This window comes from Nipponia nippon, unplaced genomic scaffold, assembly GCF_047370975.1.
Source record: "Nipponia nippon isolate SJK-2023a ecotype South Korea unplaced genomic scaffold, ASM4737097v1 scaffold_1, whole genome shotgun sequence".
In the NCBI taxonomy this organism is placed as follows: Eukaryota; Metazoa; Chordata; class Aves; order Pelecaniformes; family Threskiornithidae; genus Nipponia; species Nipponia nippon.
The window spans coordinates 120,091,559-120,107,362 of record NW_028262290.1 but is presented as its reverse complement, the minus strand read 5'-3'; the positions used below and the strand labels follow the sequence as shown (position 1 = coordinate 120,107,362).

At 37.0% G+C, this 15,804-nt stretch overlaps 1 protein-coding gene across 1 annotated transcript in view; it reads right to left on the bottom strand.

Moving 5' to 3' along the window:
* Positions 1 to 482: 482 nt before the first annotated feature.
* Positions 483 to 15,804, bottom strand: part of MRPL3 (mitochondrial ribosomal protein L3) — a 31,843-nt gene continuing 16,521 nt past the window's right edge. Inside the window, exons 7-10 of the mRNA XM_087769927.1 lie at positions 12,983 to 13,091; positions 10,942 to 11,019; positions 9,843 to 9,920; positions 483 to 1,119 (exon numbers count right to left, since the gene is read on the bottom strand). Of these exons, the coding sequence (XP_087626053.1) occupies positions 970 to 1,119; positions 9,843 to 9,920; positions 10,942 to 11,019; positions 12,983 to 13,091 (415 nt within the window). The 3' untranslated portion in view covers positions 483 to 969. The remainder of the gene's footprint in view (positions 1,120 to 9,842; positions 9,921 to 10,941; positions 11,020 to 12,982; positions 13,092 to 15,804) is intronic.

Here is a 15,804-nt window from a genome sequence, read left to right as displayed (position 1 = left end):
GTAAATCATGTAAGATGAAAAATAAAAGGAGCTAATAAGCTCCAGCTATTATTGAAAGGTGAGGAAGAAGAAAAATAAACATTATCATAAAGACAAATCCTTCACATTTGGCCTGTTTTCCTTGTAATAGCTCCCCTGTAAGAGCATAAGAATCCAATACAGAGACAACTGTAGATGCACAGCCATTTCTTCAGAGATCATGCAAAGGATCCTATGTGAAGTTCGGAACAGGCTGTCAGCAAAGGCGACAAACAGGTGGCCACTGCAGTCTTAGTGCTGCTTTGTTACTGAACATTTCCCATCCGAACGCCCCCTCACCGTACACACTGCCAGAACTCTCTGAAGAGACAGACAGTGGTTGGCACCATCTTCCCTCTAGAAAATTTGTTGGGTATCTGCTACATTAAACTCAACACAACACGAAAGCAAAAGGAGAGAAAGAGCTCTGGTGAAACGAAGGAAACAAAACAAGCTCATGCTGCTACAGAGCAACGCATTTTCCTGTTTTATTTTGGATTATTCTTCACCAAGTTGGACTCACATCTGATTTATCCATGCCCCCAGATGCCAAAGCAGATTTGAAAGTTTTTTTGATTATCAGAGTTGGCTAGAATACTTTCCACAAAAGAGAAACAGAAACTTTGGTAGCATTCAGAAAATTAAATGGAACCATCTTCAAAACAACCGTTTTTCAGCAATGTGTAGCTTTTCACAGCCTGTGACAGAGGATAAAAGATCACTGTAGACAAACTGTTTGGTGTGCTTTACAACTTGCCCCTCTTGACTCACCTGCGGCTTTAAATACGGGTTTGAAATTGACAGTGGTAAATCTTATTACCTGACCAAAATGGCAATATCTGAAGTGTTCAAGTCAGTTGGCCAGACTGCAATTCATAGGTTTACTCTTGTACAGCATTGCAAAGTTCATGAAAATAACAAAATTGTGGTTTTTCAAAGATATGAAGAACATTATGCGTATGTGACAGATGGATCCGTGAACTGGAAAATCTCCTCATCATACAAGTCTTCTGGTAGTTTTTCATCTCCGTCAGCAAAAAAAGTAGGGAATGGAGGGTTTTTATTGCAGTCCTTGTAAGTAGGCAATTTGCTATCTTTGACCTAAAAAGCAGGAGGGGGAAGGGTCGGGTTAATAAATCTTCCAGAAGACTTTCAGATAGTGATACAGTAGAAATTAAAGAAAAAAAACCCAACAGCATTCACATTACACTTGTTTATCTGAAGAATTCCATGTATAATCATCAGTTATTTTAATATCGACCCCAGCTATTGAATTTAACATTTTGTACCTGTCATTAAGGTGTTTTTTTTTTAAAAAAAAAACAGCAAAACAAAACAAAAAATCCAAAGAGAATTTATCGCTTGTATCATACTCTGAGAGAATCAAAACCTACTCTCATGAATTCATTGCTCAGTATTTTAAAATGTTATTAAAATAATGTGTGTAAGTATGGCTTCTTTAAACTGTTTATATCTCATGGTACTTTCCCTACACGACATATCAAGTTATATTATGCAGTGTAATCACCTCTTCAACAACCAAGACATGCTTTTGTATTTATGATACAAACTAATTATGGCAACTAATTTTGCAAAGATATGTGCATGTGCAGTCCCTCTGGCTACTGTGGAGCTATTCAATGATTGCAGCGTTAAGCATCTAGAATTCTTCACCCAGGAATCGAGTACTCAAGTTTGTAGAACATGAGCCTTTAAAAAAGTTAATTTCCAAGAACTGTAGTGCTACAGAGATATAACTTTCCTTTACTGACCTCTCTACATGTGAAAAGATTTAAAATCTACCCCCTGAAACTCCAATCTCTGAAGAAAATTAGTAGCTAGAATTATCAGCAAAAAGCAGTTTGTCTGCAGCAGAAGATAGAAAGCTGGTATCTCTGAAGAAAAAAAGAGCTACAAATTCTCAAGCAATGAAATTTTGTTTAAAAATAAATTCTTCATTTCTATATTGCTACATATGATCTTCCTCCTGAGCTGTAATAATCCTTTTCAGCCACTATATTCAACTGGATTAAAAAAAGAAGTACAAACAGATTAGACAAAGTTTTAGTATAGAGAAGATAAACTCTGCCTCTTATTTTTTTGGTGGGCTTTTAAAGAACAGGAAGCTTGTTCTTACTTGGTTGGACAAAAAAACACACATAAGACAATTGGGATTTATACCAGAAATTAAATAAAACAATTTTATGCCCACTGACAGTTCTGTTCTGACAGCACTATATTTACCAGATTCATATCTGCTATTACTTGAGCCTTTCCCAAAGTCCACGAGGATTCCTGCAGATGAAGTGCACAATAAATTTGACTTTAAACTTCAGCTTCTGAAAAACTGTGGGGTTTTTTCCCCCCCCTTGAGGAAGTTCCAACAGTTTTCTAACTGCAGGCTTGATAAACAAAATCTTTTACTAAGAATGAGGGGGTGAAGGGCTTAACATGTTGTATTGGTTAGGATGGTTACTTAGCTGTTCAGTAGATCCTTCCTCTTCTACCAGACACCTCCCTATTAAGTGTTCTCTATTCACTTCTTGTAAACTGCCAGGCATAACTACTGAAGTACCTGTAGTCCGGGCAGGCAGCAACTTTCATTACATATCTACATGGAATAAACCAGGCTGAGGTCCAAGTCCAAAGACCCTTGCTGCAACGGTTCCAGCAGCAGTTGAGTTCAGAGGAAACACAGTCAGATAGCTTCAACAGTGCCATCTGAACTGCTGAGGCTGAGAAGTCATCCTTCCCTTTCAATATGTTGCTGTTGTTTCTTTTTCTGTATGAAAACATGTTTTAATAACTTCACCTGTAACCTATTATTTCCCTTGTCCCTGTCTCTTTTACTCCCTAATCCTATTACACATCATAAGCCTTCTTTGTCAACAGTAAAAACCCCTACGGTTTCTACACAAGTTACAATAATATTAGGAAGATGAGAATAAATAATTTTATTTCTGATAACTTATTTATTTCATATGTATCTCATTAAAATGTTTTTCCTGTCTACTTTTTTGTTATTTTGGATTATTCTCATAATGAAGTAACAATGTGCTGTTACACTGTGTCACCACAGGCAGTTTTGGACACCTGGAAAGCGAAAGGAATTTAAATTTTTTTCCTTTTGTTGAAACAACTTCTTATCTTAGGACTTAGGAGTAAGACATCTGCTCTTAACTGAAGGCAAACCCAATAGGCTAATCTTTGTCCTGTATTAGTTTATCTAAAGAAATGTAAGATTTCTGCTCGGCCTTAACATTGCATTTTACATATTAATGTCAAGTGGCATTTTGCAGATAGTGCCTCTTGTCTGATAAGGAGAATTCTTAAAGTACGTTCTTATGAAACATTTTCAACAGACCACTGTTGCTTTCAGAGTACAATACTGTTTCATTTTGCCCCTTCCAAACTCCTCAGAAGGTTGACAGATCCCAGAAGCATGAGCCACATCTGATGTTAAAATTATTTTCTTCTGATGCTCTTTCGATTGGTATAATTGACACAGTATTTCTTTTGACTGGTGAAAACTACTGCTCTTTTTCCATCTTCTTCCACATTCACCGCTTTCAAATGCAATTTAAGTTCTACTCCAGAAGCACCATCTTAGAGCATCACTACCAAACTGAACGAACATGCCTCTTTCTCCCTTCTAAGTTTCCAAAGTTGTTAGACAGGTATTATTATTCCTATCAAAAGGAAGAACTCAATTTTATTTTACATCTGAAAGTACCTATTGGCATCTTAAAACATGGAACGATTTATCTGTCTTCTCAAGAGAATTACTGAATTACTTCCTTTGCATTTATGAAGGATGCAGCATACCGAAGGTTTTTTGTACGTATTACCTCAGATTCCTGCACAAGTAATTTTACAATATTATAAGGGAGCTAAATGGTATGCAGCAGCAGTTACACTTGTCTGTATAAGCGTGTACACAGACAAGAAGTACACGTCACCCAGCACAGCTCTTCCTGTTCTCCCAGTAACCTTCTGAGAGCATCCCTAATAAAGGAAAAAACATTGGAAACATTCAAGGCCAGGCTGGATGGGGCTCTGAGCAACCTGATGTAGTTGAAGATGTCCCTGCCAATTGCAGGGGGGTTGGACTAGACGACCTTTAAAGGTCCCTTCCAACCCAAACCATTCTATGAGTCTATGATTATTCCTCAAAAACCCAAGGCTCCCAAACTTGATCCTTATGGAGATATTCTATGATTCTACGAAAACGATGCCTCACAGCAAATAATATAAAACTGTACCAAATAACATTTCACTTTCTTCCTTCTCAATCATTTGAAGTTCACAAAATAATTGCTTTGATAACCTTTAACAGTAAGACTGTACAAATAATTAACATACAAACTTATCTCCTAACTGCTTTTAGGCCCTAAGAAGAAAATGTCCACAAGTAAAAATCTTGGACATGACATCATTAAACTTTAAACAAGTATTTTTCTGCAGGTTTCCTGCTAATATAAATCCAATGTGATCACAATGGATAGCACTGATCCCATTCAATATATTAGTAAAAAAAAAGGGGGGGGGGGGAGAAAAAAAAAAAGGAGGGAGAAAAAGGAGGAACCCCATGATACCAGAATAAGTTTTAATGCTCTGTTACTAAAATCCTGTGAATTTAGCTCTCACCCACAGAAGGAATTGGGCTGAGAGCCCAACTGATTATTACGATCCATAAAAGCATTCACTGTATAACTCGATATAACATCAATACTTGGCTTGCTTAACTACTATATTAATACTGCTATATATTATAGCACACTATACTGCAGATAGTGTACATAGTAGTGTATATATACTACAGTATGTTCTCTGTTAAGTTTTTTACTGAGAAAAATACTGGAGAAAGCTGAAATTGGAGCTGGGCAGGATTTTGTCACTAAATCTTTAAAACAGTCATAAAGAATTTTGCAGACAATAAACTGCACATATGCACGTCCCATATATTGACAGCATAACAGGTAGTATAAACAAATACAAATTTACATATCTATCAGCACAGGATACTTAAGATGGTCTTAAATAGGCATCAAAACTTGACGCCTAAGTCACAACTCACATTTGCAGTTCAACAGGGCTTCAGGCTGTGTTAGCAACCACAGCAAAGAATGCAAGTTGTTTGCTAAGCAGGAAAATGTGTTTAAATACACAGAATGTTAGACATTATCGCCTCAGGTTATTATACATTACCTAGCTCAGCTTCTATGCTATTTTTGAAGCTAGACAGAAAAACGAAATCAAGAGCTATATCCATTGCTGACCAGGCTTATTCTGTCTTAAAAAACAAAAACGAAACCAAAAAACAAACAAAAAAAACCCACAAAAACCCCCCAGAAAACCCAAAAACTCTCCACGCAACTCTATGATGGGGCCCAAGGTACGAAGTCAAGGCGTGACACTATTCCTGCATGTCCTTAATTTGAGCTCAGCACACCTAACTCTGGCATCGGCAGCTAGAAACACAGACAGCAATATTGGCATGTTGTCAGTGATACAAAATAAGTAGGATGCAAACTACTGCAGACTTCTCTATGGGTTACACAGATTTGCTAGATTTTCTGCTTTCACCACAAGTGATATATTCAAAGTGATCAACACTGGAAGTCCTAAGAAAATCAGGTGCCTTAAAATTAGGACAAGTATAAAACATTATCAAATATAAACTATAACATCCTACATTATAATACACCATATTACAGTACCCCTTCCATTATAAAGCATCTATTTAAAAAGGGAATTAGTCTTGTGGTTCTGTCTTGAATGACAGAGGATATAACTTCTCGATAATATACTTGGGAGAGAAATTGAGAGTCATAAGCTTCCAAAAGAAAAAACTATTAGCTTTTTTTCTAGAGGATCAACACCACAGACGGTAACTCTAGGCCTTGCAATCTAGGAAGACAGACGAAGAGAAACAGGTATTACCTGAGGGAGGCTATCTCGATAGGCACAACGGAATAATTTACAGATGCTTACTCTGCGATGTTACTCTTGTAACAGAAAAATTCTATACATTCTAGCATAGTGCTAAAGTTTCTTAATTTTATTAGACCTTGCCATTGAGAAAGAAATCTATGCTAAAGCAAGCTTTTTTGATTAGTTTTCCAGTTGGCTAGAAACATTATTTATGTCAGTTATTTACCTGCATGCTTCAGTGTGCAATATCAAATGAAAACTGATTCCTAATTAAACCAGGAATCCATCAATCCTACTATTGTGCACTTTTTCTGCTGAAAATGAAACTTGAAAAATTTAAGTGCTTCATCTCAGTCCGGATACAGTGCTGATGCACTAAGTTTCCAAAAATACATAACATACAAAATAAATATATGCTTCAAGGTGCACTGTGATTTTAATGGTAACCAAGCAACAGAGTGGGTACTGAACACCAATGCCTTACTCTTAGAGACACATGTGAAAGGAAAGTATCATGTGATATTCCACTTTTTGACCTCAAAGACAGATGGATCCCCATCCCCTAGATATTAGTCCTACCTAATTATAGGCAGGTATTTAGTGGAATGAACAGTAATTATGAACACTAACATCCCATAATTTCTCTCCCCAACTACAGACCAAACAAACATACAACAACGTATAAGATGTCAAAGTCTATATGCAAACAAGAAAACACCCTGGAAGAAAGGCGTAAGACGCAAGCTAAAAACACTACGGATGAGTGCAGCAAGATTAAATGGAGAAAAAAATGCAGAAATTAGAGAATACATACCAAATAGTATTGCTTTGCGTGCTTTTTTAATTAAAGCTTTCTCTACTCTTCAGAGATGTATTTGAAAATATAAGGGAGGATTTTTTTAATTAACACATGTAATTCCTATGGCTTATGGAAGAAAAAAACCAGAATGGATTCACCAGCTCAGAGAATGAACTGTTATTGACTACATACTCCCTCCAAACACTGAATATGAGAGTGGAAACAATTTTTTAAAATCTATTTCCTAATAGCAGTAATACCTACTACTGTACCTTAATCTCAAAACAGGATTATTTATTACTAAAAGCCATGAAAGTCTGAGTGTGAAGCACTTTGATCAAGATCTTTCAAATATTGTATTATGTTAATCAAAGAGCTCTAAGGGATGAAAACCCTCATTCTTCCCATGGATCCTCAGCCCTCTTTTCTAATAATGGAATTAGCTGCAAATCTGAAATGTGTATGCCAAAACACATACTTGAAGATACTTGGACTTCTAAATTGCAGGCAACTATGACTTGAAACATTTTTATATATAGGTAACTTGCAAATACAATTAATACTGATTCTACGTCTTGTAGACATCATGTACAAGACTTAGTAAAGCAGTTAAAAAAGTGCCTTCTGCTGCTCAGTTAATAACAACAGATTAAGTTCACTTGAAAAAAAACAACAAACCAAAACACACCCATAATGAAACCATTTTAACTTTTGGTCTTAGGATAAAGTTCCAGTTGTCATCCATGGCAAGTGAACTGAACAGAAATCACCCCAGACATGGCAAGCACTTAAAAATAGTATGCAGCAGGCTGCCATGGCAGTCAAAGTCCATCATCCTCCTCACATCACAGATGTCAACACGGTTGTTTTACTGCATATGCTCAGATGGCTTGGCCCAGCAGTCTCCTGTTAACAAGGCTGTTGACTATGGCAGTACCGTTGCCTCAAGGATCTTTTTAAAGCTAACAGCAGGACAGCTTTCAGAACAAACCCAGTAAATCCCAGGTGGTAAGAGGGATACTTTCCAGCCTACGCAAGAGTAATGTCCGAGTAAGGAAAAAGAGAAGGTAGAAGAAAAAGGTGGAAGTGACCCAATCATGAGAGAAAGCACGTAACACTTCCAAGTAGGTTCTTCTCCAAGTGGAAGTGTGCAGTGTCTGATTAGCAAGGGGACATCGATTTGTTAAAATGAAATCTTCACAGTGTACATAAGAATGTGTGGTATTAACACACATAGCTCTGCTTTTAACAACAGTTTATATTACAGGTGTTTAATAAATGTTTGTTTTCTTAGCTCACTTAAAACCAGAAATCAAAAAATGAATTTGCTGAGTCTAGTTAGAATAAAAGTTATAAGCTGGTAGAAATAAGTACTGTGTTCAGGGTCTCAACCGCTTCATAAAACGTATCCTTGCAGATAAGACGTCTGAGATGTGTACATGCAGTTGCCACTGAACCATGTAAGCGTGGATTTTAACAGCATGACTAGGATAACATGATGCACAGCCTTTTGCAACAATTCGCTCTTGCTTATGAGCACTATTAAGATCAAAGAATAAAGTCTGGGCATCAAACATGACTCATTTTTTTCAGCTACATTATGTTGCTTGTATACATACAATTTAAAAATAACATCCTACAACAAATTCACACTTAATTAAACCTCAGACTAGCATATAGCAATCAGGTTCATGGCTCAGGATTAGAAAAAAAATAGTTGAAGAAAAGGTCTTTCAGTCTGATATACAGATGAAAAGCCAGTCAAACTACAGTCTTAATTCTATGTCACTAATGTCATGCCCAGGAATTTTGCAGAAGTTATCCTGAAAACTACTTCTCCTGGACATCTGTTAACTGAGTTTCACTATCTTGGGAGAAAAATGCATAATGCATTCTTCAGGCTTGTGTTGGACATTACAACCAAAGTAGTTTAGAGATACCTCACTCATCAAAAAAGGCCTTATTTCCAATGAGAGAAACACAACCACAAACTTCATTTTTCTGTGTGTAAAACACCTATTTGAAAGCTAAGATTGCTTTGCTTAAAGGCCAGTAACTGTGGAGTTCTGCTCCACAACTAGGAAATACATAACAGAAACTGGATGCCTATAGTAAAAATATGACAAGAACAAAATAAACCAGTTGAAAACACCTGAACTTTCTGAACTCTGTAACTTTTAAAAAACTGGATCATTTAAATCCCTACAATACTTACGAGGATTTTAAACTATATATCAGATATATAGGTATACGGACAAAATCTTTATAATAATTCATAATAAAGATGCTCGATACCCTGTAATCTATTAAATCAGAAAGGAATCAACTTCCTCCAAGTAATCTGTGCTTGCAGATGTATAGAATATACCTAAATAGAAAGAAAAGGCTATTTTGAAAATAATCCTTAGAAGTACTTTTCTTGTTTTGATGTGGATTATTTGCATTGTGAGAACACATATTAGACTCTTCATTGTTTCAGTTTTTCATAGACAATCCCAAAAGAATCTCCATAAAATTTGAAATTAATTCTGTAGAACACCACAGAAAATAACACTGACACATTTGTACTGATTGCAAAGGGAACTTGTATCATTATTGTGAAGTCCAGCTGTCTTCTCCCGTACCGCAACTGCTCCTTGGAAAAGTAACTGCTACTGTGTACGGGAATGCTTTGAATAACCTTTAAAGCAGTGCTTGCTGTGTATTTCTGTTCATGAATACGGCCCTTAAATAATATCCTGGAAATCTCACCATCATGCTATTGACTCAGGTTAGCATTAAATGGGGATGGACCTAGCCCCGAGACACTTACCACAGTGTTACAGTGACGGTGTTGGTTTATCATAGGCTACATGGGTGCACAACCCCAGTGCAAAGCTAAGAATGAGCCATTTAGAGTAAGTGGTGACCCGCTGCCGCTATTAATCACTCTTTTACAGAACTGATCCTACTGCCCTTTAATTCAATAGTATAAGATGGGACTCTGACGAAAAGAAGACTGCATTCAACCAACGTTTTTCCTTTTATAAGAAGAAAACTGGAGAGAGCTTAGGAGTCACTAATACCGGTAAGTTGAAACTAGCAAACATACCTTCACCAGACAATTTGTGTGACCTGGAACAGACCCATTTACATAAATAATGTCGTGTTTTGTGTTGATCCTCCACACCTAGGAGACAGGAAAAAAAAGAGACATTGAGCTCCTTTTAGAGACTACTCCCAGTTTTACAAACAGTAGCTCAGCAACGCACAAACTGATTAACTGGAGGTGGTACTCTAGGGAAAAAGAATGTTCTGCACAGGCCTAAAGCTGCCACAAAATTCAGTCACACGCTACTCTGAGTGCACAGCTTTCTAATGCGGGAGTCTATTAAACAGTTTTAAAGGGCTTGTGGATCAGGCTATATTTGGTAAGGCAGCCCTTTGTTCAGCATCACACCAACCAAAGCTCCCAAGCCCCTTTCCCCTCTAACAGCAAAAGCTTTAATTATTTTATTCATGAAAATGTTACTGCAACCATTTGTTAATTTCTTAATTCTATGAGGTGCTCAACTGAACATGCACGTTTTCTGTTACAAAACATTAGTTTTAGTTAGCAGAGAGCAGCAGCACACTGTTTTGCAAACTAGAGGCTAATATGCTTTTTGTGCAAACTGCAGAGGTTGCCTTCAGAGACAGACAATAGTAGCTGTGTAGCTGTAATAGCCCAGGAACTGCTGCAGCTATGTACACATCGGAATCTAGACAGAAACTATAATCCCCTTTTTGCACATGAAAGTGAAGGACCATGATAAAATTAGGACTTCAGACAACTCAGACTTGACTTGGGTTTGAACAAGTGCAATAGGCACAAAAACGTTAACTGAAGGTCACCAAACGCCTGACTGTTTTCCCACTTCAAAGGCAGAAGTCAAGGGACACAGTGAAAAACACATCAGATGTGGAAGTATCGCCTGAAATCCCAGTCCCCAGGGACTGCACATATGCAAAGGGAGTTCAGATAACTTGTTTGTAACCCACAAGAAGACAGAAGCACACATTTGCTGGTCTTGTCTTTCCAGCTTGTTTACTTCAAGATGCACCTGTCTGGATTCTGACAGAAATGATAGACAGTTCTCCACCACACAGCTACACAGCTAAGTCCATTGCTTGGCAATGCATAAACACATTCTAGTACATTCAGAACTCACCTTTAACCCAAAAGATGTTCTATAGATGTTACCCATTTTACCAGGCATTTTCTTTCCACGATAAACTTTGGCAGCTTTCTAGATAAAAACAGGGTCAAAAAAATCACGCAACTGCAAGAGGTACATCTACAAACTCAAGAAAAGCAGGAAAGAAAATATGCTGGTATTTCCAATGTTGAAAATACCTAATATTGAAAATATCTAATATTGATTAGCATTTTAAATACCTCCTGCTGGAGGTTAGGTATGTTATCTGAAATACTTGACCTCAGTCATAAAATTGGTATAAATACTGTTGTATCAACAAAGGGATTCTAGCTTTGCTTAAAACGTAATGTGTCCAGATTCAGAGCAAAATCTTCATGCATCTCATATTTTCACTTAGTGAAAAGCAAGAAAAGGTTTTTTTCCTAACACCCCTGTCAACACAAGACTCTCACCTACGCCACAAACCACAGCAACTGGCAAACTTACCTAAACTACTTGTGGATGCTGCCACAGAGCTCCAGAGCAGTCCTGCCCTGGAAGGCTGCCAAAATTAAGATATACTGTAGCTTCTCCCCTTGCCCTAATCCATGGGTTTTATACTGATGTAAACCAGATTTTTTTAAAGTATTATTTTTGAAAACAGAATTTTTAACTACATTCCCTGCTACTGCTTAGTTTCTGTATCCCATTTTTGTTTGGCTGGGTATAACCTGGAGAACAAAGGTGGAAAAGGCAAAAGTAAGTGCAATAATTTTCAGTTACAGTATTATCCAGGGATTGGTCTCAGTCTCCTGCACCTCTTCTATTCATTAATGATGTTTATTTTTTTTAAACTCATGTGAAAATCACGATTTCAGGAAAACAACTGCAATAAAGTGCTAGGGACATGATTCTGTACTAAACTGTGCAGGATTACTAAATACTGAGGTGGTCAACACTAGACTGGAAAATAGAAGTCAAGGCATTGTTTTTCCCCTATTGCATTCTTTCACCTTGTTTCCTTTCATCATACCTATTTCCAATACTATTTCCCATTCTATGTAGTTCGTGAAATTACATGCAGTGTTACTGCTTAGGAAATTCTAACTTAAAGAAAAGTAGAGGGGTTATTTTGTAATGACAAATACCATCTGCTAAAACAAAGTGTTGTATGTTCAAATATTTATGTTCTTCAGCCTTCGGAGAAAACAGTGCCAGGTGTAGAATTCATTTTCCAGTTGAAATGAAGGATTATAAATCAGTACTGTATGCTTTTACAGTCTCAATTACTCTAACTTTGTTGCCCGATGCCTTTTTGCTTTTAGTATTCTCTTAAGCATTATTAATTCTTTTTTAATTTTTATTTTAATTTCTCCAAGAAAATTACAGACAATTCAGGTTCAGTACTGTGACTCAGTTGGTCTTAATTCTGTATAACGAACCTTGTTTGCAAAAACTCCTCTTAGTTCAGCCTAAATGTTGTGCAGCCTTTATAGGGACAAAGTTTTAAATGCATCTGTTCCAAATAACTTTTAAAATAATATTGTTTACAGTTTGAAACTTAAAAACATTACTGTTTACTCTCCTTAAAAATGCTAAGCAGCCAACAAACTATTTTGGGAATGAAAAAGTTCATAAAGCAGCTACACACACCAGGCAAGGCGATAAAAGCAACTAGGGCTCCAAAGAATAGTACAATATCTGCAGTACAAAACAACGAGTAAATCCTTTCCAACCTATAAATGCTGTGATAAAAGATACTTAGAACTCTCTTTGAAGCATTAACACTCTTTCTCTCAGCTATAGTAAAAAATACCACAATTTGCTCAGTTAAAATGTGTTTGGTCACTTACTAGCAATATAGAATATTAAAAAATTGAGGCACAAGAGAACAGCTATCTGCATTGCTCATTATACAGGTTTCCCAACTTCCTTTGAAACAGCTGGGATTTTCTGCTACCACAGAGTAGATGGTAACAGCTAGCTATTGTGAAATTGTTCATTTTTAGTAAGCAGTTCTAAAAATACTGAAGAATGTTCACATCAGGAAATAAGAAGAAATAAGAATCCTCACATTGGTAGATATTGCTCCAGGACGTCTGTGAGTTTTTGTCTGGCCGTGGCTAGCAGGCTGGCCTTTAAATCCCCACCTTTTCATGACACCTTGAAATCCTTTACCAATTCTGAAAAGAAAAATAAAGAAACCAACCTGGATTAGTCAGACTTAAGGTTTTTAGCAATAAACAATAATTTCAGTCAGGCTCATGATCTTTCCACCTTTAGCAAAGCTCAGCAGAGAAAAAAAAATATATTTTTTTAAAATCTGTATTTTAAATCATAAACACATTCTAGGGCAATACTTAAATGTTGCTTTACAGAATAAGAAGCACTAGAAGAGAGTCAAATACGTGAAAAGACTAACATAAAGTGTTCCTTGCTGTGATGGTCCTCAGTACATGGTACTGTAACGAAGCTTTCATCGAGTGGACACTAGATCAAAAAAACCCAAACAACTGAACAAAACCCAACTGTATAATAGCACATACCAAAACTTTATGACAGACCCTAAGCATCAAGGGAGGGAAGAGATGGCTGCTTAGACTAGCATAAAAATAAGCCGAGGAACATTTCTTCTCCAAACTACAATAGACTCATCTCTTGAAAACAGTTTTATGTGTAGTAAAAACATTTAACTCTTTTGATCTGTACTCATCTGACAAATAAGGTCTAAAACAGAATAACAAATAAAACATATCATCAGTGTCCATGCCTTAACCTTTGAGGCACATGATAGTATTACTGGCTTTGGAGGTCTCTGTTTACTGCAGGGACAGACTCAATAGGAAAAATTGCCTCAACGCTGCACAAAAGTAAAGCTGATTAAAGCGTGTGCTTAAACCAGCGTTGTCGGTTTCCAAAAGGAAAAGTCTGTCCACAGGGTTTATGGCTGCACTGATTATTTCATTAATATAACAGATGATCCTTTTCCTCCAATTTACAGAAATCTTTTCTCTAGTGATGCACTTTGCAATGTCATGGTCCTATCAGTTCGAGTATTAGAACCTTCTGGCCAAACACATGAAAATAAAACCGGGTATGAGCATGCATACCGCACATGGTATATATGGACTATATTTTGCTGACTCCCCTGATCAGAAAAGCACTACCATTAAAAACCAGAGAAAATATACAAATGCAGGAAACACCGACATTCACAAAAACTGGATTCCTTCCTCTTCCGCTTGAATAATTCTCCTCTGACTGCTGGCCTAGTTGCCTAGAGCAAGTCAAACCACAGTCAAAACCAGCCACAAATGGAAAGACTCTCTAAAGCCATAGAACCATAAGAAAACAAGACTTGTGCAACCACGGTACCCGTCTCTTGGTTTTCCCCTTCCCTGCTCAGAACCTAGTGGTCAATTCCAGTTAAATCTGGCACCCAAGACAGACGTGTATGAAATCAAAATTATTGGTTAGAAAGTCCTGAATTTTTTTTTGCCCCTTTTCTACAACTAGCTAAGGAAATGCTAGAACATGATTCAAGTAGTGATCTGTTCCTTTGGCTTGCCAGCTGGCCAGTCCTGCAAGTGCTTGCCACCAGCAAGAGAGTCTTTCCAGGCCAGCAGACAGTGGTGCAAGATGGGCCTATGGAGAGGGTCAGGGCCACAAGAGGAAGCTGAAGGCACCTGCGGGAGGGGAGGACCGGGGTTACCTGGGATCAGGAACGCAAGACGAATCTAAAGGATGCAAGGCTTTGTTACACCAGTTTCACGTGAATCAGCTTATTTTAAAAGCTGGCAGTAATGAACAGCAATAGTTGTAAAAAAACAGTTTGAAAAATACTCACACTTTAAGAGAGGCTCAAAAGTTGTCTTTTTGCATGTCTGCAGATTGCGAGGGGACTGGTAACTTTGAAATACAGAGCAGAAACTAAGCTATAGGAAAACTCATATCTGTTCTGCCAAAATGCTATTTTTTCCTTTGAAACTATCTATTATTGGCCACGTTTTCCAAGTAGTCTGCTTCTGGCATCTCTAGCTGGAAGATGGAATTAACAAAACTCTCCAAAACCCACTGCAAGTGGGTTGCATAACAACAGCTGTGCAGTTACCAGAGCGAGCAGACTGGGGGCATGATTAATTCTTTAGCTGCAGAAATGTACTTGCCATTCAGGGAAAACCATACAACCACCAAAAGCTACCATTTCAAAAGAAAACAGTACTGTCAATTTCAATCAAGAAGCATAAACCCCTGATGTCGTGAAACTACTTCAATATTTCATTCAGATTGTTCATTTTTGACATAATTTAGAATACTGTAAATTGTACTTTTTAATAAAATACAAAAATATAAGAAATAGTTCATACTTGTAAGAGACGCATTTTGAACAAAATGTTTGCTTCATCAAATGCTATAAGATATCTTCAAAAAGAAGCAAGATACCACAAGACGGAGTTGCTAGTGTTTAATGATTTATGCAATAGACTACGCTTATCTACTACTTGGTCTTTCCAATTACAGACGTATTTTCCACGAACAAAGACTCAGACTTTACAATACTGATGTCTTAGGAAATTTACAGAAAGTGTGGCCAGACTAAAAAAGAGCACTCTGGTAAGCCTGAAAGTTCTCATGCATCTGTTGATCTGGAATATGAAAACAAATCTCCAACATCTGAAATATTCTGGCCAAAGTCAAGGAAAGATATCTCAATACTGAAATTAGAATATTTCATAATGTATAATGCTTTACTATCTACCAAGGTTCTTTCATCATAGTAGTTCAGTAATTTTTTAGAATAGTTTCATTTTTGATTTGTGAAAAACTGACTGAAGGTCTCTGAACTACCTACAAAATACATTTTATCTTATGACTTTTTGAACATTAATTTGCTAT